General features: G+C 40.5%; 1 protein-coding gene across 1 annotated transcript in view; it reads right to left on the reverse strand.

Annotated features, from left to right (window-relative positions):
* HS6ST3 (heparan sulfate 6-O-sulfotransferase 3) overlaps positions 1–19,943 on the reverse strand; it is a 736,354-nt gene extending 716,411 nt beyond the window's left edge. The window contains exon 1 of the mRNA XM_063103108.1: positions 19,243–19,943. Coding sequence (XP_062959178.1) covers positions 19,243–19,943 — 701 coding nt within the window. The remainder of the gene's footprint in view (positions 1–19,242) is intronic.
* Between the last annotated feature and the right edge of the window lie 1,098 nt (positions 19,944–21,041).

Raw genomic sequence — 21,041 nt, forward strand, 5'->3', positions numbered from 1 at the left:
TAGTTGAAGATTTAACCCTGACAAAGTTGATTTTGGCTCAAGAAACAAGAGAGCTTGTTATTTGTAAATGCTTCCTTAAGTTTAAGTGAATCAAGTTCTGTGTAATTCATCCCTGGATGGTGATTTAAATATAAAGAGGCTGAGGCACAGCAAAGCTTGCGTTTCTCAGATCTGGAGGGACAACCCCACTCTCGCCCCATAGGACAGTGCCCCAGCAGCAGCCCTGACACCCAAACCTCACTGAAAGCTCCCAAGACAGAAGAGAGCTAATAGAATCCACTACACCTCCTCCTGCTCTGTGTGACAACCTCATTCCAATAAAACTCTGCATCCCTGGCTAAACAAATCAGGAATGTAATCTAATCTTACAGTGGAGTGTCTCTCTGTGGTATCCCTGCCAATGTGAGCCCATGGAAACTCTGCCCTCTTCTTTCCCATTTTATTTCAGTTATGTTGTCTTCACCATACTCATTTCAAATTTCTAATATTGATCAATCTTTCATGTTTTCCCTTTGCTTTCTTTTACCCCTTCATAAGCCGGAAAGGATCATTCTTTACAAGGTATATGAATATGCCCAATTTTATATCATCCCAAAGCTTGTATTTCTTTTTTTACATTTAACTGTGGAATTCATCTGGGACACAGTTTGTTATATAATACGTGAAACGAATCTAAAAGTTTCCTGGGTTTCTAAATGTTGTTGGGAAACTGGTTATTAAATGAGTATTCCTTTCTCCATCGTTCTGTAATAACTACTACATCACACATTCAGTTCTTAAATATAATTGTATCTCTTTCTGGAGCTTTGTGTCCTGTTTATATATACTTCCAGCTATGCATCCATAGATGTAGTTTTAATTATTGTTTCTAACATGGTTATATCTGGGACTAACTCCACTTCATCACTTTTCTTCTTCATTAACACTTCCAGTGTCCTGTGGTTTTGTGCTTTTTGGGGCTTTTTTTTTTTTTCAAAATGTTTTAGAATGGATTTGTCAACAAAAGGCCTAGTATATTTTTTATTCTTAAATCTATAAATTAACTCAATAGATTGCAATCTTTACAACATACAGTCTTTCATTCAGGATACATTTATCTATTCATTCGTGCTTTAATTATATCTCCAGTGAAATGCTGGAGTTTTCATTTCGTATGTCACAGTCATCCCTAATGAAGCTATTCCTAAGTACTTTGTAACTTTGTCACTATAGTGAATGAGATTTTTTTCATTATATCCTCTAGTTACTTACTGCTGATATACCAAAATCTGTTTTACAGAGTTGATGTAACAGCCTTTTGAAAAATGTTTCTGTATCTTCTGCAAAACTATTGTGAAAATATCATTCATGATGTCATCCCATGTCCCTTTAAGCAATAAATTCCTTCCAGAGGTCAGAAAAAGAGGTGTTTTTTTCCCCTCTGAGACAAACTTAACCCAATGACAATGGCATTCAAAGTTGGTTTTTTTTCACAGCAGCCAAGATATTGAAAGCTTAAGCTCATGTTTAACCGCAAAAATGAACTAAACCTAGATTCCTGGCACACACATTTTTCTGTTCTTTTTAATTGGTTTTGATTTTACTCATATTTTTAATTGTCCTTTAATTCTGTAATCCACCTCAAATTGTCTTTGGAAGTAGACAGTTAGCCTAGGAAGGTTATGTACCTTAATATGAACATTCACAAGTAATTAAGCTATGTGATAATTGAATCATATTGTTCATCTGTTCTTAATTATATATGCTAAAAATGGAGCAATCAACCTTTTTTCCTTCACGACACACTGTAAATCTACCCCATTGTATTCCACTCAAGAAAGCATTGCAGAACAGGACAGTGATTCTATACAGTCACTTTGAATCCTCTTTAATTTATAAGAAAAATGTAATCATTTTTCATAAACTTTGATACTTTCAATATTTTTAATAATAAGTCATTTATGATACAACTTTATACTGGTCAGTGTACATCAAACATCATGTCATCAAGACATATCCAGGACTCAAATGGGAGAGGAATGGTGAGAAAACGATTTTGGAGAAGTCCTTAACAAGGTTAAGTAAGTGTGTCCAGTTCCTGAACTACCACTTCCAAAGTCTTTACCACACCCTTCAGGGAAAATTAACCACTCTTTATTCAGAGTTCTGATGACCCTTTATAATTACACCGTTTCCTGCAAGGAAGCCTTTCCCATCCCTGCAGGCTACGCATATCCCTTTACCTTGCACACTTGAACCCACACTACAGCACATCTCTCATTACTTGCAATATCGTCTATCTGGGAGTCTGTCCGCCGTAAGTTCCTTGAGACAGTATCTGATTCAGCTTTTTATCTCCAGCACCCAGCACAGCACCCAGCACTTCCCACATGCTTACACTGTATCATAGTTGTTCATTCTGTTGTCTCCCATCAAGAAAGAGGTTTCTATCAGTAAGGCCTTATCCATCTCTGCATGCCTAGGGCATGTTATATTACTGAACACTGAGTGTAAGGATTTAACAATACTGGTTGTGGTGCATAGCCCACCATCTGCATCTTCCTATCCCAGTTTTCTTGGGCCATTTTTAGATCTTCATTCATAGGCCTTTCCTTGTTCCCCCTTGACCTCTCTGATACCTCAAAGTCACCAATACCAGTGTAACTTATTATACTACCTATTGAAGTATCCAACACTTCTCCAAAGCAGAACAAAAGGATATCAAATTCTGAGTAAATGTAAGTAGCTCTCCAAATGTGGAGAGAATCAAGCTTTAGACAAAACACTGGCCAATATATCTATGAATGAGGTCCCTTCCACAGATAAGCAATGCATAACCTTTTGAAAACTGTAATAATTATCCCCTATTGTATCCTTCTCAGGCTCATCTCATCAAAACCACAGTGATTTGAAATAGTCTCACCCTCTTTTATGAATGTGAATTGTCTCCAGAAACCTCTATTTCTGAGAAACCTATCTACCCACATACTAACAGATGACCTGCCAAGTCATAGTCTGTTTCCAGATTCTAAGGCCCAGCGCACATCCAATAGTCAGACTTTCTTCCCTGTGAGGTCATCCATCTACTGGAAAATCTCATATAACCAGCATCACTAGGGACAGAACTGTCCCTCGCAAGGGAAGCTTTCAGATAACAGAAGCTTAGTCCTTTTGGCACCAAGGCTTATAATTTAAAAATGCTTTTAGATCTAAAAGTTTTTAAATGTTATTTATGTTTTTGCTTTCATAAAGAAATAATTCTGAACAAAATTTAACACTTTCTTAGTAACTGTCATTGAATGGCATATGTATGTAAATGTACATACACACGTGTGTGTGTGTGTGTGTCTGTGTGTGTGTCTGTGTGTGTATATAATGTCAATGGAAATGATAGGACTTAACCTTTCATGCAATCCTGCCCTCTGACCTCCTTACAGTCCCCGAGCTCCTCTGCCCTAATGGGGTATTTACTGAAGGATGCCCTCCTCTGCAGAGCAGTATTTCGGTTCTTCCATCTCTTTCTTTAACTTCCTATCACTACTTCTTCTTTAATCTTTCTTGTTTTTATTTTCTACTCCCTCTACCCTTTTTCTTCCCACAGTACTGCAAATCTGAACAGTTTAGAAGTCTGACTTGCAGGTGAGTAAGGAATTCCATTCCCACAGACTTCTGGAGTACATCTCAGTCTTCATCACACTGTGGACTTCCTGACCTCCAGCCCCAGGTTCCCTACTTTTCTCTCCACCTCTCCTTTTATCATCAATCTTGCTTCAAAATTCTCATGGAGAGTCTATCCATTACCTTGTCCCCACAATACTTTGCTCCAGTGATCAGTCCTTGCCCCACCTCAGGCACCCATTCACATGGATCACACAAGGAATTACCCACACTTTGGCATCTCAATTTCAAACATGTTCACTGACCACGGTGTCCTACAGTGCAGTAGTTATACCAGCACTCCAGCATTCCTACTCCTATAATCCCCCAGCCCCAACAATATCTGTATCATCAACCCTAGCATAGAATATTGATCCTACCACTTTTTTATTATCTATCACCCACCCTCATATCCTCACTTATCTCCTAACCAGCCTAATTGACACAATCTGGCACTATAAATGCTCCCTGGCAAACATCCACCACTCCCTTGCTCCTCACTGGGTAAAACTCTATTCCTGGTTAAACCCAATCTGTGCTTATTGTGTGCCTCCCTCCACCAAAGCAGTTAAATGTTGCTGAAGAAAACTGCAGAACAATCCCAACTGGACTGATTCCAAATGTATAATCACAGATCTCAAAACAGAATTCAATACTGCCAGACAACTTACTTCCCTAGGAAATGTGTTTTCCCAACTTCGGAGATAATTATTCACATATCCCTGCTCTCCTCAAATTTCCGACATGACCTTGCTTCATGCCTCGTACAGAAAAGAGATGCAATCAGATTAGAATTACCTCATGTTTCAGTTATCAGTTCCACCAACCATCCTGTATCTGTACTCAAATACTCTGCATTCGTTTCTGTTAAGAAGGAAACAGGACAGACGAGATCCTATGCTCTGTGATCCGATCATCTCTCATCTTCTTGAAAATATCACTCCTACTATTACCCACTTTGCTTTTTCATTTCTGTTAGCATTTAAACCCAGTTCAGGGTCTCTCACAAGGAGGCAGTCTCTGAAGACCTGACTGGAGTTGAAGGATCCCCTTCCAAGTTCACTCACAATGCTGTTGGAAGGAGGTTTCAGTTCCCTGCCAGGTAGGCCTCTCTATAGCAATGCTCAGAACATGGTTTTCCCCAGAGCAAGCCACCCAAGATAAGAGAGAGAGACAGAGACAGAGACAAAGGGGCAAAGAGAGAGAGCGAGAGACACACACACAGAGAGAGAGAAAGCACCAAAGACAGAAGTCAAAGTCGTTTAATAACCTAAACACAGAAGTGACATTTCATCCTTCAGATGTATTCCATGCATTAAAATCAAGTCATGAAAGCCAACACTGGGGGTGAAGGGATGAAGGAAGCCTCACCTCTGGAAGCGAAGAGTATCAAAGAATTTATTTGTGGACGTATTTTAACAACTACCACTGTTTAAGAATTTTAAGTAATTCTAAATTTCATATTGAATCAAAAATAATTACCTGAGTCCAGCATATTGTCAGGGCCCTCTATTAACAGCCCTACTTCCAATCCAACACCACCCCATCTCTTCAGCCAGTTCAAACCCTTTATTACCTGCCTTGTTCATTCCTGCAAATACTCACAATCTTTCTTTCAGCACACCTTCTTCAGCACTTTTATAAATAGTTCTGATTATAATACCAGGAACTGACTTAAATGTTGTGGCGTAAAAATTTCCAAGTCTGTCTGTGACTTACATAACTATGACCTCACTCCTTGAGAGCCAGGACCAAGTTTTCTACTCAATTTGTATCCTCCACAATGCCTGGTATTGGGCTATGTAGAATCATGAATGAATCGATCCATCTAGCTAGCTAGCTATAGGAAGAAAACAACTTAAAAACAAAATTAGATATTATTAAATCTCTCGTCAACCATTCAATGTTTTTATAATGTTGTTCAAATTATAAGGAATCAGCTGTGTCAGGTTTTTCTTCTTGTTGCAGTTCCTCAATCCTTCCCTTCTTTCCCTCTGTCCTCCTGTATCCATGTCCTCCAATAGCTTAGAGTCCATCTGATGTGAAGACTTGGTCCAACTCCAATCTCTTCAACCAGTCCTGAGCATGGGTGCGAGGGCTCTAATTAGTCTAATCCTAGACCTAGTCTCAACTTGATCTTGCACCTATATTCTGATCACTGTGTTCTGCACTGTTTCAAAACCCACTTTTTCCAACTCTGTGCTTTTGATTAACTAGATTCTCTGTCCTGAGCTTGAGTTCCATTTTTGATAACTGTTTCAAGGGTACCCGGGATTTGTTTTATTAGGGTATGGTAAGACAAGCAGACACAGAAATGACCATCATGAAGGAAGAAGGTTTTTATACTCACAGATCCCTGGAAATAAGAGATACAGCATGTCATGCAAGACCACACAGGGAAGCACCAGGGTCAGACAGGAGGCAGAGAGACAGGAGAAAATATGGGCAAGAGCCTTTATTATGGTTTCCATGGGAAGGAATTGGTGAAACAAGGTAAGTAGCTTTAGGACTGGCTAGTTTGAATAATTTCAGCAGGCTCTGGTGCATAAGAATTGTCTCTAGTTATATGGTATCTGGCCCTGGGATGATTAGGGCATGGGAGGAATAGTGGCCTAGAGTGTAAGAGCCCATTAAAGGAAGTGATTGGGGTAGGATCTCTAGATTGGTTGGTTTGCATATGAAAGTTGTGCTAGAAGGTGAGTCATTTACTATCTCTAGGAATTAGCTAACTCTGGAAGGGACAGTCCCTCCAGAGACAGTAAGGCCTCAGCTGTCAAGGCATGAGGCATCACACTGTGATGGTTTTCCATCAACTTACTGACCTTTTCCAAAGACTCTCCCCAGTGCAGGAGTTCTGTATACTTCCAGGTCTTGACCTATGCAAACCTGTCATATCCTGGAATTGATCAGGACCATGTCTCACATATGAAAACCAGCTCATTACTAGCAAAAATTATTCTGCAAATAGTTCTTTATTATAATGCAGACTCTAGATTCTGAAAGATTTTATTTTCTATTATAAAGTAACTTCTTGTTTTCTTCGTAGTTAGCAGCAAAACCAAGTACATGTAGAGCAACTCAGCAGATTATTACATCCTAAATCAGCTGAAATAAGGAAGAGTTACATTTTCAGCTTACTTTCAGGACATATTAACCTATAGCTATAATTTATATCTGTTGTATAAAGATAAAGTCATAGACACAAAATTAAAAAGATTAATTTTAGGATAATTTCCTCCAAAGGGTAAAGCAATGGGGAAAAAAAATCTTGTTGAATGTGGAATATACTATAAAGCATATGTACTTCACAGGACCTGGTTTTCCAAAGACTTGCAGTTTCAAATACTGACCTTGCAAGGACAGGAAATTTCCCTCAGGCTATAAGTCTCTGTTGCAAGATAAGAATTGTGTCACAGCAGGTTGCTGGCTCAAAGACAGACTAGTTTCTGATTGTTTTGTAAAGATACTGAGAAATTGCTATAAGAAGGAATGTTTGCTAAGATCAAGCTTGTGTTGATAGGACCACTTAATTGCCTTACTGGAATGTCATCTGGCTTGTTTCACTGAAAGTTACCACCCTATATTGTTAAACTATAACCCCATTTTTGTTCTCTTCCTGTAACTTTCTGGTCTGGAAAATAAATGCAGGAAGAGAATCCCAATTCAGTGTTAATTTCCCAAGGAAGGGATCCCTCTCACTTGAGGGTTCTTGTGGGAGATTAACCACTTTGGGGCCTCTCACTGCTCAGAAGAGATGGGCTTTGAGTAATCCTTTGCATCTCCATCACCCAGGGGAAGTGGGGTGACAAATCCGTGGGGGGCAAAGCAACGAAAAGCAACAGTTGAACCTTGATCTGTGCCATATCTCGGGAAAAAGAGGTTTTCTGACTGTCTAAGGGAAAGAGTTATGCATTTAGGTAAGTCTTTTATGATAGATTACATCCTGTTTTAAAAGAAACTGCTCATTATTCTAACAAGTTGTTGAGATGAATGTGTATTTTGCATATTTTCAACTTCATCTTTGTCATTTGCAATTTTTGAAATGCTCTCTAAAAGCAGAATTATATATTCATTGCATTTCCAAAATCCAACTTTCCTTCCTTTTCTATTTTATATCAAAAGACTTCTTACCGTCAATGCAAATTTAAATTTGTATAGTACTTTATACTTTACGAAGTGCCTTCACAGTCATTTCCTTAAACCACAACAGCTCTAAAAAAAGGGGGGATAGCGCATATGTTCTTATCCAAACTGTCTCATAAATTAGTAAATTTATTTATGCTTGCTTTCTTCCACTCTTTCATTTATTCAGTCAACATGTATTTGACAGCCATTATGTACCAGGCACCATTCTAGGTGCTGAGGATGCAAAGAGGAACAAAACAAAGTCACTGTTCTCAGGAAATTTATAATACAGCAGGAAGGGATACCACAAATAAGAAAACAAGTAAATGAAGAGGCCTGGATTTAAATCCTGGTTACCCGATTACAAATTTAGAGCTCTTTTCAAGATATCTCCCTGATCCAAATCATCTAGTGCAAAAAATTCTCTTTGGCATGTGCTGTGATTTACATGTGCCCCTAAGCTCATGTAGGAACTTAACCCCGAATATGGTGGTGGAAGGTAGGACCTTTAAGAGGTGATTGGATCATAAGGACTGTGCCGTCATGAATGAACTGATCCATTCATGGAGTAATAGGTTGATGGGTGGTTACAGGCATGGTTCTGATGGCTTTATAAGGTTAGCTCTCTCTTGCTCAGCCTGTTCTTGCCATGTGACACCCTGGTCACACCACAGGACCCGTATAGAGTTCCTGCCCAGAAGAAGGCCCTCACCAGATCTATTCCCTGAACCACAGACTTTCCAGCCTCCAAAACTGCAAGAAATAAATTTTGTTTCTTTATAAAATACCCAGTTTCAGATATTCTATTAAAAGAAACAGACTAATACACCATGTATTTTGGTAGTTTGATTTCTTGGCCTCATCTTTCTTTGGATTTCAAAAAGGTCTCAGATTATTTCCATTCTCTGAAGTAATTCAGTTGTCAACTGTCAAAACATCATTTAGTAACCACCATGGTCAGAGGTTTATTATAGTTAGGGAAGACCACACCCTCTGCCCCGACTCCCCAAAAAGAGGAAGAATGGGTTTAAAAATTAATTTAAAAAAGAGAATACATACATACCTGGAAAAATACATACCATAAAAATTTAAAGTACAAATTAATATCCTGTGAGAGTATACTTGTTTAATTATTAGCAGTTGTCTACCTACACAATGTTTCTATAGGACAGCATTTCAAATTACTCTCCTTTGCTCATTTTCCATCTCACACCACTCAGCAGTAAGTTAACTTGTTCCATGTATCATTAGTAATTCATGACTTGCTTGTGAAAGTGCAGGGACAGCACTACTACAGACCTAATACAATGAATATCTTATTAGGAAGAAATTAACAAATGAATTGTTATCGATCAATAGGTGTTGAAGAGAAAATTACAACGATAGTAAAACCTAAATAATTTATACACAATATTGATTTTTTCATTACATTAATTATTCTTTATAGCACACATAAGAAACTTTGAGAATAAAACCTTCAAAGCAAAGAATTTATCTGCAGTGGTGTTTTAGGCTCAAGACTAAATTAAAAGACAAAGACTGGGCCATCATAGTTCACAATATTTTTAGATTAAGAATACACCCAATATTAAATTGGATATTTCCAATGTACATAAGTTCCTTCATGTTGTCAAAAGTTTTTATGCACAAGTACTTTTGATATTTATCAATAGAAATGTTTATTAATAAAAATATTAGAAATGGAAATATCCATTAATCTACCTTTTTCATGGTGTATGTGGAAGGCACAATAAGAAACCCAATGAAGCTGTGTGGGAAAGAAAAAAAAAAAAACTCCCCTGACACCTCTCCCAGATTTTTTAAGTTAACTGGACTTAAATCCAATTCAACAGAATAAAGGTTCCTCAGAACTAATAACTTTCATAGCCATCAAAAAACTATTCCTAAGACAAGGGCCTCAAGATGATTCTCTTGTTTACAGGCCATTGCTGACTCTAGCCATGTCATAAAATGGTGCACTGGAGGAGAAATAGCTATGTGCAAAAAAGGGAGGTATGAAAAGAGGATGTAGATTGGTATATTCTCCATGGATGACATTGTTCCCAGCAACTCAAAATCTCCTCCTATGGATGAGAGGAATGAACTTACACAGGCACCAATCCCAGTAGATGCACTACACACAGCTATGGCATTGAATATTCTTTCTGTAACCTATAAATATGTACATGGACCAAATAGCATTTTGCTTATGGTATTTTGACTCAGAATTAAAGCAGCAAATTGATTGTTCTTGTGTCAAGTTTTGTCAGATACCAATTTTATTTAAATATTTCTTCAGTACCTAATATTAGGAGATCTTCATAATATTTTGCACAAAAGGTGCATGCATCTATACTTTCAAGCACCTCACATCTACCCCCAAATAAATATAGAAATACTGTTACAAAAGTCCTTTAAAATTAAAACTAAAAGCAGTAGTATAGTTTAAAATGTGATACAAATTTTTTTCTTTCCTCACCTTTTGCCTTCAGAGACTTAAAACTCATAAATATTACTGTAAAGAATCTTAATGCTCTTGGAAGAAAGCAACAGAAAAGCATCTCCTCTCATAAATGTTTTTGCAAACTACAGCCAATTTTGCAAACTACTTGTCATGCCTTAACTAATATTTTTATATAGCTCCAAATTTATAAAATGCCACACACAGATAAAATATAAAATGTGTGTTGTCTACTGTGCATCATAATACAGATCTAACTTCCCAAATATGTCACGATTATCAACTTGTTCTAGGGTACTAAGATGACAAACACCCAAACTTAGCATTATTTTTATTACTCATTGAAAAATTGTTTGTCTATGGTAACTGTTCCTTTGCTGCATTTACCATTCTTCAGGTGAAGACTAATAGTCCATGCAGAAAACATTTGGGGCTGGTACTAAAATATAGGGTATCTGTTCTAGGTCTCATTTGTAGAACAGAACCAGGACATCCATAAAATTACTTAGAAGAAAGGTCAAACTATTTTAAGACACTGTGCAAGTTATTCTTCATTTTTATCCCTCCCATGCTCCAAATCCGTTCTCCAGCTTTCTCTGCCTTGCTGAAGGCCAAGAAAGCATCAACTAGCTCTCTTGCCCTTTAGCACTCAGTGGAAGACAACAGGAAATAGACAGGTGGGAGGAGAAAGTGGTCAAGATATGTCTTCTCCCCACCCTTCCTTCTCTGCCTCAGCTCCACGGTTCTGGCAGTGGGGCTGCTTTCCACCAACAGCTCCTATCTAGAAGCTTCTTCTTAGATTCCCTCCTGCCACTGACACTGCAGCTCCTGTCAGCCTCCAGCAGACAATGGATACTGAGAATACCATTTTCTCCCTTTGCTACATCAGACAAGGGTTAACAGTCTCCCCTTATTACTAGATGCAAGGTACCTCTGGGTCCAAGGTTGATTCCCTTATCCCAGTCCATACCTCTGTAACTAGTCCCTTTGAAATCCCAAAGTTTGCTTCTGTTTGCTCTCATGATCCCGACTAATAAATCTAAAGCTCCCAGTACTTTAAAGCACCAACATGTACAGAAAAAGAATGTATAAGTAAATAAATGTACATCAGCAGTATTTAAATACACTAGCACTCCAAATCAGATAACCTCCTGGGTAGTTGATTACTTCCCATAAGTGCACTAATGAGACAAACCATTACATACAAGATAAATTTCTGTCTTCTATGTGCAATATCTCGTTCTGATTCAGTTCTTTGAGGATTTCACTCTTCACCTTGACTGCTTTTGTCCTTCTCGCCCTCGTCTGTTGCACCCTTCTAATTTACACTCCACGTTATCATTGTCTGTTCTACCTTGGCATGTCATCTTGTTCTTTACTATATTATAGGGATTTTTCCCTTCAGAGCTCCACAAACACATTGTTACCGCATATGTCTGTTTAAAACCATGTTTACTTTTTTTTCTAGGTCTACGTGTTCACCTTTTTTAAAGGAGTTTGTTTTTTTTAATTGAAACATACTGACTGTACATATTTTGGGGGTACAGAGTTACATTTCAGTACATGTATATAATGTGTGATGATCAAATCAGGAAAACACATAAAATTCTACAAATTTCTAATTAGGGTCCACAAAATACAGATGTCATCATCCAGATTAAAAATTATACATCCAGAATCTTGAATTATTTGGAAGAAATACTCTGTAAATCTAACAAATACCAAGGACTTCAACGTGATTAGCATTTATACCCTCCTATGTTTATAAAGAAACTAGAATATAGGGGCAAACATGAATATATAGTGTTAAATGTAATGTCCTGAAAACAAATGACATAGTACTTCACAATAAAAGCATGGCAAGATATTAATAATAGCAATGAACTACAAATATTTATGTGCCCACAGGCAACTAATTCAATTTTACTACAGGACTGCTTCATGTATGAATTTAATTGTATGTGTTTAAACATTTTTATTGCTGTTTCACTAATTTCCCATAAAAAATAAAACAATATGCTGAGAAAAGGAAAGACAGCAAGTTGCCATTCAACAGCATTCACTGAGTGCCCATAAGTATCCACAGTATCCTAAGAATTAACATTTACTTGGATCATTTATGGCTTTTCTTTTGCATCACAGCTTGCAAGTTCATTTTTGCATTATTCATGATGAAAACTTCCAAAATCAAAAAGGATAATACAGGTTTACCTATCATTTTAGTTTTACACAAAACAGCATATATGCGTATGTTCCATGAGAAAACAATAATAAAAGATAACTGTTGTTTGATTTCCTCATATGTGGCAGGCTCTCTTCTGAGAGTGCCACATGAATTATTAACGCTCATCATGAGCAGATATCTGACTTAACTCAGGGTCACACAACACAGTAAGCAGTTGAGCCAGATTAAAATCCAGGTAGTTTGACTTCAGAGTCCATGCTCTTAAGTTTTACACTAATTACATTCACAAATCAGGCATCAGCATAATTTTTAGTACTTTTCAGTGGCTGATAAGTTTATCATTAGTTTCCTCCAATTTCTCTTTTGGACTTTTTTCCAAATTCATCATCTCTTTCCATTGCTCTCCAATATCACAGTCTCCAACCACCTACCACCTCAAGCATCTGACTTTAACCAGCAGTAATCCATAGTCTATAATACCAGAGGTTATATATACCTCTCTCATCCTCCCACCCTCCACCAAAGTTCCCATCCTCTTAGCTCAGGCCGATTTTTTTCTAAACTGAAAATGAACGATGAGATTAACCTTTCCAAGAAGCAAGTATATCTGTTTGTACCCAAATGAATTTCTGATTTGTGGCATAGTGTCTAACAGGAGAAGCCTCCTAAAATGGTCCAATAAGCCCTGGCCTCCATATTTACTTTTACTTCTTTTTTATAGAATAAAGGAGTTGACATCTTGCTAATTATGGAAGGCAACAACTAACAATTACAACCATAACCTTGTCAAATTATGCTAATATTTTTTAAAGCAACCCAAAACCTCACATTTGTTGAAAATTTTCTATAGGTTAATCTCTGTGCTGGGCAATTGTATTTGCTGGAGGAAAATATACTTAAATACTTAAATGCTTAACTATAATTTAAATGAAGTTACATTAGCCAATTAAAATCAATAGAGAATTTATATATGACATCCACAATCAACAAACTCAAAAATAAGGTAATTGATTACTACAAAATATGAATTTGGGTTCCCCATTTAGTTGTTTTCATACTGAACCTATTTCTTGACTCAATAATTTATTTTATGACTCTTAAAATCACATTAGGATTTGCCAGTCTCGATTAAACTGTTTAGTTTATTATCAAACATAAATAATTTTCAAATGCCACAAGCTTCTGATTGTCTTTAGTCAAAACAAGATGGTAATAATTAGCTTTTGGGAAAAATAATATAGGAGTCTAAGGTTAAACAAACCCAAATTGTTGGTGACTAAATATTCCTACCTTCTAATTATTACATAAACATTTCCATTTATCTAAAATCAACCCAACCAAAAATCCCAAGATAACCAGCAAGAAAAAGACAAAAGCATAAATCATCTATTACCATTTATTACTTCCAGTTTATATCTTCACTGCTCAAAAAACAGAGTGAGTTTAATTTAGCCTCTTTCTGACTTATAGCAAATACTTGTGTTTTGAAGCAGAAGCAATACTTTGATAGACTCTGTAACAGAATAAGTGGATATGGCTTACAGACAGAACAATCTCTTATCTCAGTTTTACATTGCATAGAATCTTATGATAAAAATTAACCTTCTTGGTAGTTCAGCAATTCTAATTAGAAGAGACATCAGACAGATTATGCTTTAGAAAGTAGTACAGGCCATAATATTGTAGAGTCTTTGAAACAGAGCTTTGCAGCCTCCTTATATATTTTAGCCTGCTGTCTAAAGGAAAAGCAATAACCGGATGATATTTCAAAGTTGTTCTGGTTTTTTGTGGCAAGTTATATTATATTTTCTCATCTTACCTTTTTATATTTATTATTAAGAAGCATATGTTCTAATATACAGGACCCATTTATTGCTTTTGGTCCTGAATGTCTAAAACATTCTATAGTCTATACCATCAGACTGTTTTTTACCAAAAGTTTCCTTGGTAGAAATATTTACAAATGTTGGATAACTGACTAGTTCATTTACAATCCTTGTTTTCTTTTCTTTACATGATCTCAGCTTAGATTAGAACTACAGAACCTTAAAGTAAAAGGCCATGCAGGCTAAGCCTTTCCCCAGGAAGGCATTCCTTTTACAATATCAGTGGTTAACCACCCAGTCCTAAAGTTTTCACTGCTGGGGAGCGCGACACTTCTCAAAAGAGTTCATGCTCATTTTAGATGTCATAAATTTTATGAAGTTCTTTCTTACTCTGAGTTGAAATCCCATCACTTCTTATCCTAGTTCCATCCTTTGGAGCAATACAAAACAAGTCTCCCCCACCTTCTACATCTTCTTCCTTTGAGTAATTGAAAACAACGTCAATGTCTCTCCTTTTTTCCCCTCACCTCCATATTAATTACCAGTTCCTTCAGTTAATTCTCACACGCAACGATTTCCAGATGCTGCAAATAAATTCAAGTTGCATTATGACTTGAAAATTTTCCTAAATGGAATGCAAAGAAGAAATGTGAAATTTCATTTATTTCTCACTTATTTGCACCTGTAGTTGACATAATTGGAGGGCGTGTCCACAACCCAACAGTCTACCAGGGAGCCATATCTATCCTCATTTTCCTTCTTCTGATAACTGATCACACACACACACACACACACACACACACACACACACACACACACACACACACACACACACACACACGTCATGGGGGTGGTTCTGAAATACAAGGTGGGCCAGAGAGCCTCATCTCCCAGGCCACAATGACTGGCTGAAAAAACAGGCTCATGTTCCAAGCTGGACTAATCAGGGTCATTCCCCATCAATTCAAACTGGAACTTGGAGAACGTCTGCTTTCCTCTTGGCTTGTGAAGCTATTTACATGTGAAGGCCATTTACCCATCATGTGGAATGAGCCAATATGATAGAATAAACTGCAATATGCAAAGAACTGGGGGAGAAAGACCCCAAATTCCTAGTTCCAGTCTTCCTAAAACCATGTCTACTCCTAACTTTCCTATGGTGTAGTTATGTAAGCCAGTAATTCCCCTCTGGCTGAAATAAATTTGAGTTAGTTTTGTATCACTTGCAACAAGGAGGGTCCTATTTAATACAGTATCCACAGGATTCCAACTATTTTAACCGAACCAATGGAATGCAGGTCATAAAAGAAAAATTGCCATCAAAAGGATACAGATGGAGTATCTTTCCAACATTACTTAAGAATGGGAATGATACTCACTTACCAAAGATTACAGTCTATCTTCCCTAATAGCCTAGGCTCCGCAGAGCTGACACTGAAACTCTCTTCTTACAACTTTCATAGTGCCTGGCAGTAGTAAGCAGGTGCTTAAGACACTCTTCACTATACTTTTCATGCTACACATAACAGGCAAAACATTGAATATAAATTATAAAAATGAAGACACAAATTCCCTCAAGAAACCTTGGGCATATCATTTCGCCTTTCTAGGGTCATATTACCCGTGAAAATTGTGGGACTAAATTATCTCTTCAATCTTTTTTTTTGATAAAATGCTATAATTCTATCCATACTCAACAATGACAAAGAGGAGTCTTCTAGAACTCTGGGCATGCAAATAAAGGGAGAAAACATACATTAATAAAAAAGGAAGCATAAAGGCAGTGAGAAAGAATAGCCTCCCAAAGAAATAATTGGGGGAAAAAGCAACACAAAAATAACGAGAAGAAATTATCAGCAATAAGACAAAAAAGGTCATTCATTTATGTCATCTTCCTGTTAGCTTCCTTCAACTCCACTATGTGTCTCTTTTCAAAGCTTCTGGGAGGATATTCCCACCTCCGCTCTTATCATTCTAGATAGTTTTTTTTTGTCACCAATGGAATGTATATCCAATTATTTTGCATGCCTACCCATCCCTGTTTCCTATCCTGCCCCCTGCAATGACTGATACCCAGATGTCCATAATTTTTCATTTATTGCTTGAGTTTGGGACTTAGGATTCTCAGTACAAATAATCACAAAATGGCATCTCTATAAGTTAAGGTGACCCATTTACACTGAGCTGCTCCAAGGAACTGGCCTCAGATGTTTGCTTTCTTTGAATGAAGGCCTTAATTAGAGAAAATAGTTATTACAATTAACAACTTATATTACAGTATTACTATATACCCACATATTAAGTATTAAGTACCATATTCTAGCATGTCATACTATATATGTGTGTGTGTATCAAATAGTAAGCATTTTGCATGCATTAGCTCATTTTGTTCATATAATACCCCTATGATGGACATACTAATTATTATCCACACTTTAAAGGTGAAAAATCTGAGGCTCAGAAAGAGTAATATACTCCTGGCTACACACAGCTAGTGAGTACAAGAGTCATATCCATTTGATTCCAGAATCCTTGCTCTTATTATGTGATCCATGAAGGCACTGATCCCTGACAGAAATGGGGAGGGGTGCCTTGGGGACCAAAAGCAGAAAAACTAGGGAACTAAAATCAACAGGATCTACTTCTCAATTTTGCTTAGAGTCAGCCCTATTTGAAGTAAAATCTTGTTCCCATTATGTAGCAATAGATTATCTGCCATTTTGCATTGTGGAAATGTACCCTCCATTATCCAGGCTAATCTAGTTGACTGTAGAATGCTGTACATAGACATTACAATGACAGACAACTAATTTAATCTTCTCTGCTGGGAAGATGCTACTGTTAACATCTTTTCAACTTTTTCACTATAGCTTTTGATGCAGGGCACTTCACATATGCTGCAAGTATTCCTTCCTACAGTATCTAGAGAAGAAAAGTAATTGAGAATTACTAGGAAAGGAGAGAAGATGAGGAGGAAAAGGAAGAGGATTATAAAAAGTTGCACAAACAAAATACTACCATAAAAAAAATTTTTTTAAGAAAACCAGTACATGGCAATTGATTATCTGATGACTTGTGATTCAGGGAGAAATTAATATTTATGGTCCATCACTAAACAAAGAAAATAGTTTGGCCATGCAATAAAAAACATATGTTTAAATAGCCAAGGTGAAGTTTTCCTATATCACACAGTTGAGAGACATTAAGTATTTCCTATAGAAGTGAGAACTTACTGCTTGTAATCTGTGCGGGGTCTGTAGCAGCAGCATCATTTCATCACTAAGAAAAAATCCAATTATTTTTAGATTCCACGTCTTCCTCTACTTCCCCCCAAATCTTCATCTGTTTGCTAAAACTTTTACGTACACTGGTAAAAAATAATGCCAACCCCTACTGAAGAGTCATCAGATGTTTCTATGTGATAATCAAAGTCTCCATTTTTAGTGAAATGGAAACTGGGAAGCAGACTAGCAAACTCTTTGGGGTCCTTTAGAAATTAATACGTAATATCTAAATATAATGAGCATAACACTGGATGAAATGTAGCAGATTGTCTCACTGAAGCAACAGTGTTATGTGTTAGGAAGTTTGGAAGTAATACTTAATTGAAAAACTGTTTTAAGCTAAAATAGAGCAGCAGGATTTAAAATAATACACTTTTAAAATACTCAAAAGTGAAATATCCTTAAAATACACTAAGAGAAGAGCCTGATGCCCTCATTCCAAGTCCAATCAGTTTCTTATTCTAACCAATTTCCATGAAACAGGAAAAGGAGCAGGGAGGAGAGAAAGTATTTGAAAAACTGCCAGAGTAAAAAATCCCATAATGAAATTTTGCTCATTCTTGGAGAAATGAAGTAGAATTAGATGCTTCAGTGGTGGTGAATTCCAGAATCTGGATAGCTTCCAGTAAATGAAGCTTTTCCATAATGTCAAATGCAAAAGCTATCTGATATCAACATATTGAGCTTGAGCTTTTAAATTCCTATTTCCTTACACCAAATTGTTTGAAACCTTTCAGATAAAAACTTCAATAAACTAATGTTCCAAGCTTTTAATATTTTAGTCCCTTGAGCAAGCATGTCAGATTAATCTTCAAATTGCAATGGGCAGAAAGAACATTCAACCAAATTCTTAAGCCCATGCCTCTCTCAAAGGATGCTAATAATGTAAGCAGTCTCATTGGCTATTAAGATTTCAAACTTTCCTAATTCTCAACTGTATTACTATTTTTAGAGAGGGCAAAGGAGAGAAAACCACTCTATCCTCAAAGCAAGGGATCTTAACTATTTTATCTTTACATCCACTTAGCACTTAGCACACTGCCAGGCACACAATGGGCATTTAACAAATACTTTTGGAAAAAATGTATGGAATGGCCTAGGGGGAGAGTGGAAATCTTGCTGAGAACAGCATGAGTCCAAATTGTGGAATCGCTCAGCAACAAAGACCATCTCGAGAAATGGGGTTATCAAGGCAGAGCAGGAACTTGCACGTGTCCGTTCAAAGCGGCATCAAGAGGATTGTTCCCTGCGCTGGCGAGCAGTCACCTAAGAGCCACTTACAAAGGCATTATACTCCTCTCGGGCTTCACCACCCCTGGAAAACTCCTGCCCTGACGCCCCGGCCTTTTACAGGATTTGGGCTTCTACTCACAAAACTTAAGTACAAAATTCGACTTTGCTGGTCTAACCCAGACCCCCCAATAGCCTCGCCTTTCCATGGGGTTTTTCGAGCGTCCGCTCCGAGGGAAGCCACACCGTGCTAGGCACCAGGCAGGACGCACACGACGGCTCCGGACACCTTTGAAGGTGAAAAGCGGGTGGCGGGAAGCGGTGGGGGCTGGGGGAGGAGAGAATTCAAGACCCAGACATTATTATCCAGAGGTTTCTCATCCCTCTCCCAAAGCCTCTGCCCCAACCGCTGGAAGGTGTTGGAGAGCCCCGGGCACGCGCAGGGAGCGCGGGGTCGCCCGAGGTCGTGACGAGAAGAGGGGCAGGGGACAGTACCTGGTGTGGCTGTGGTTGCGGGGACAGTCCTTCTTCTCCATGATGGCCGGCACGCAGTTGGTGAGCTCGGTCCAGTCGGCGTGCAGCCCGCAGCTCCAGCCGGTGGAGAAGCGGGAGAAGAGCCACGTCTCCTTCTTGCCGGGCCGGTGACAGGTGCACTTCTTCTGGCCGGCTTTGCAGCTACACGGCTGCTCCAGCCGGATGTTCTTCACCAGGTGCCGGCCGAACGTGGTGCCCCCGGTCTTCTGGATGTGCAGGAACACGATCACATCGCGCCCCTTGATGTTGAAGTCCACGAAGCGGGTCAGGTCCTTCGGGGTGAAGTTGAAGCGCGGCACGAACCGGGGCAACGAGCCGTTTTCGGGGGCCTCTGGGTCCGGCTCCTCTTCCTCCTCCTCCTCCTCCTCCGGGTCCCCCGGCTCCTCGTTCTCGTCCTCCGGCGCCGCGGCCCCCCGAGGCCCCTCGGGCGGTCCCCGGGGCGGCGGGGGCAGCTGCGGCCGCCGTTCCCACTCCTCGGGCGGCGCCTGTGCCCGGCGGGCGGGAGCCGGGGCGGCGGGCGGGCCGGCCTCCCCCGCGCGGGGCTGCTCCCCGAAGTTGGTGCAGGAGCTGGTGCAGGAGGGGGACACGTACTGGTACATGATGACCACGAAGAGCAGAGTGAGCACCGGCGTCAGCAGCCACTTGTTGAACCTTTCATCCATGGTCCCGCTCTCAGGCCGGCAGGCGAAGCGGCGGCGGCGGCAGCGGCGCGGACGGGCGCCCGCTCGGAAGTTTCGGGGACTCCGGGGCGCGGCTCGGAGCCCGCCGCTCCTCCATGCCCCTGACGCCTAGGAGGGCGGCTGGCTGGCGGCCCCGCGGCACTCCGGGGCTGGCGGAGCCGGGGCCTGCGAGCCGAGCGGGGGAGGCGGGCGCCGGCGCGCGCGGCTGCGGCTGCGGCGTGGGGCGCCCTGCGCTCCCGGGGCGCCCGGCTGGCCCGCTCCCTGCTCCCGCGCGGGCGCGGCGCGGCGCTCTCAGGACACGCGCAGCATCCAGTCGCCGGCTCGCAGGCGCTCAGGCGCCGCGGAGCGGGGCTCGGGTCCTGGACCTGCCCCGGGCAGCCGGGCAGCCGGGCAGCGGCGGCCGCGAGCGCAGGGGCTGCATGAGGCTCGCTAGGGCGCCGGCCAAGGGCGAAGGCGCGGCCCGGCCCCGCCGCCCCGGCCGGCCGCGGGCACCGCGCCCCGCACGCGCGCCCGGCCCCTTTGCCCGCAGGTCGCGGGGCGCTGGAGCCGCGAGGGCGGACGGCGCCCGCCGCAAGTTTGCAGAGCAGCCCCCGCAGCGGCAGCGGGCGCGGCGCCTCTGCGGAGCCGCCTCTGCCAGCGAGTCGCACTGCTGCTCCGGGTCTGTCAGCCCAGGCGCAGACACGCAGACACAGTCGCACACACAGGCTGGCACCGCCACTACCCGCCAGCCGGTGTGACAGGAGCCCGGCTACCCGCAGCAAAAACCTGCCCTAGGTACGGAGCATGCGCCAAAGCCTCCCCCAGCCCCGGAGGAGTTTCCAGGGGAGGAGTCCGCTGCTCCGCGGGGCTCGGAGGCGGCGGCGGGTGGGATCCCTTCAGCCTGGGGCGCGGAGAGATGTGGCAGAAAGGAAAAGGTGGAGCGAAAGAGGCTGGAGGACAGCGTCGCTGGCACTATCTGAGACTTCCCAATCCGCAGCTTTTCTCGGTCTGCGAGTGGACAGGAACCTGGTCGGCCTTTTTTGCAGAAATAATACCTGCTCACCGCTGGGAAGTCTCCTAGACCAGACGTCACACGGCTTG

The sequence above is a fragment of the Cynocephalus volans genome, chromosome 7 (genome assembly GCF_027409185.1).
Source record: "Cynocephalus volans isolate mCynVol1 chromosome 7, mCynVol1.pri, whole genome shotgun sequence".
Lineage (NCBI taxonomy): Eukaryota > Metazoa > Chordata > Mammalia > Dermoptera > Cynocephalidae > Cynocephalus > Cynocephalus volans.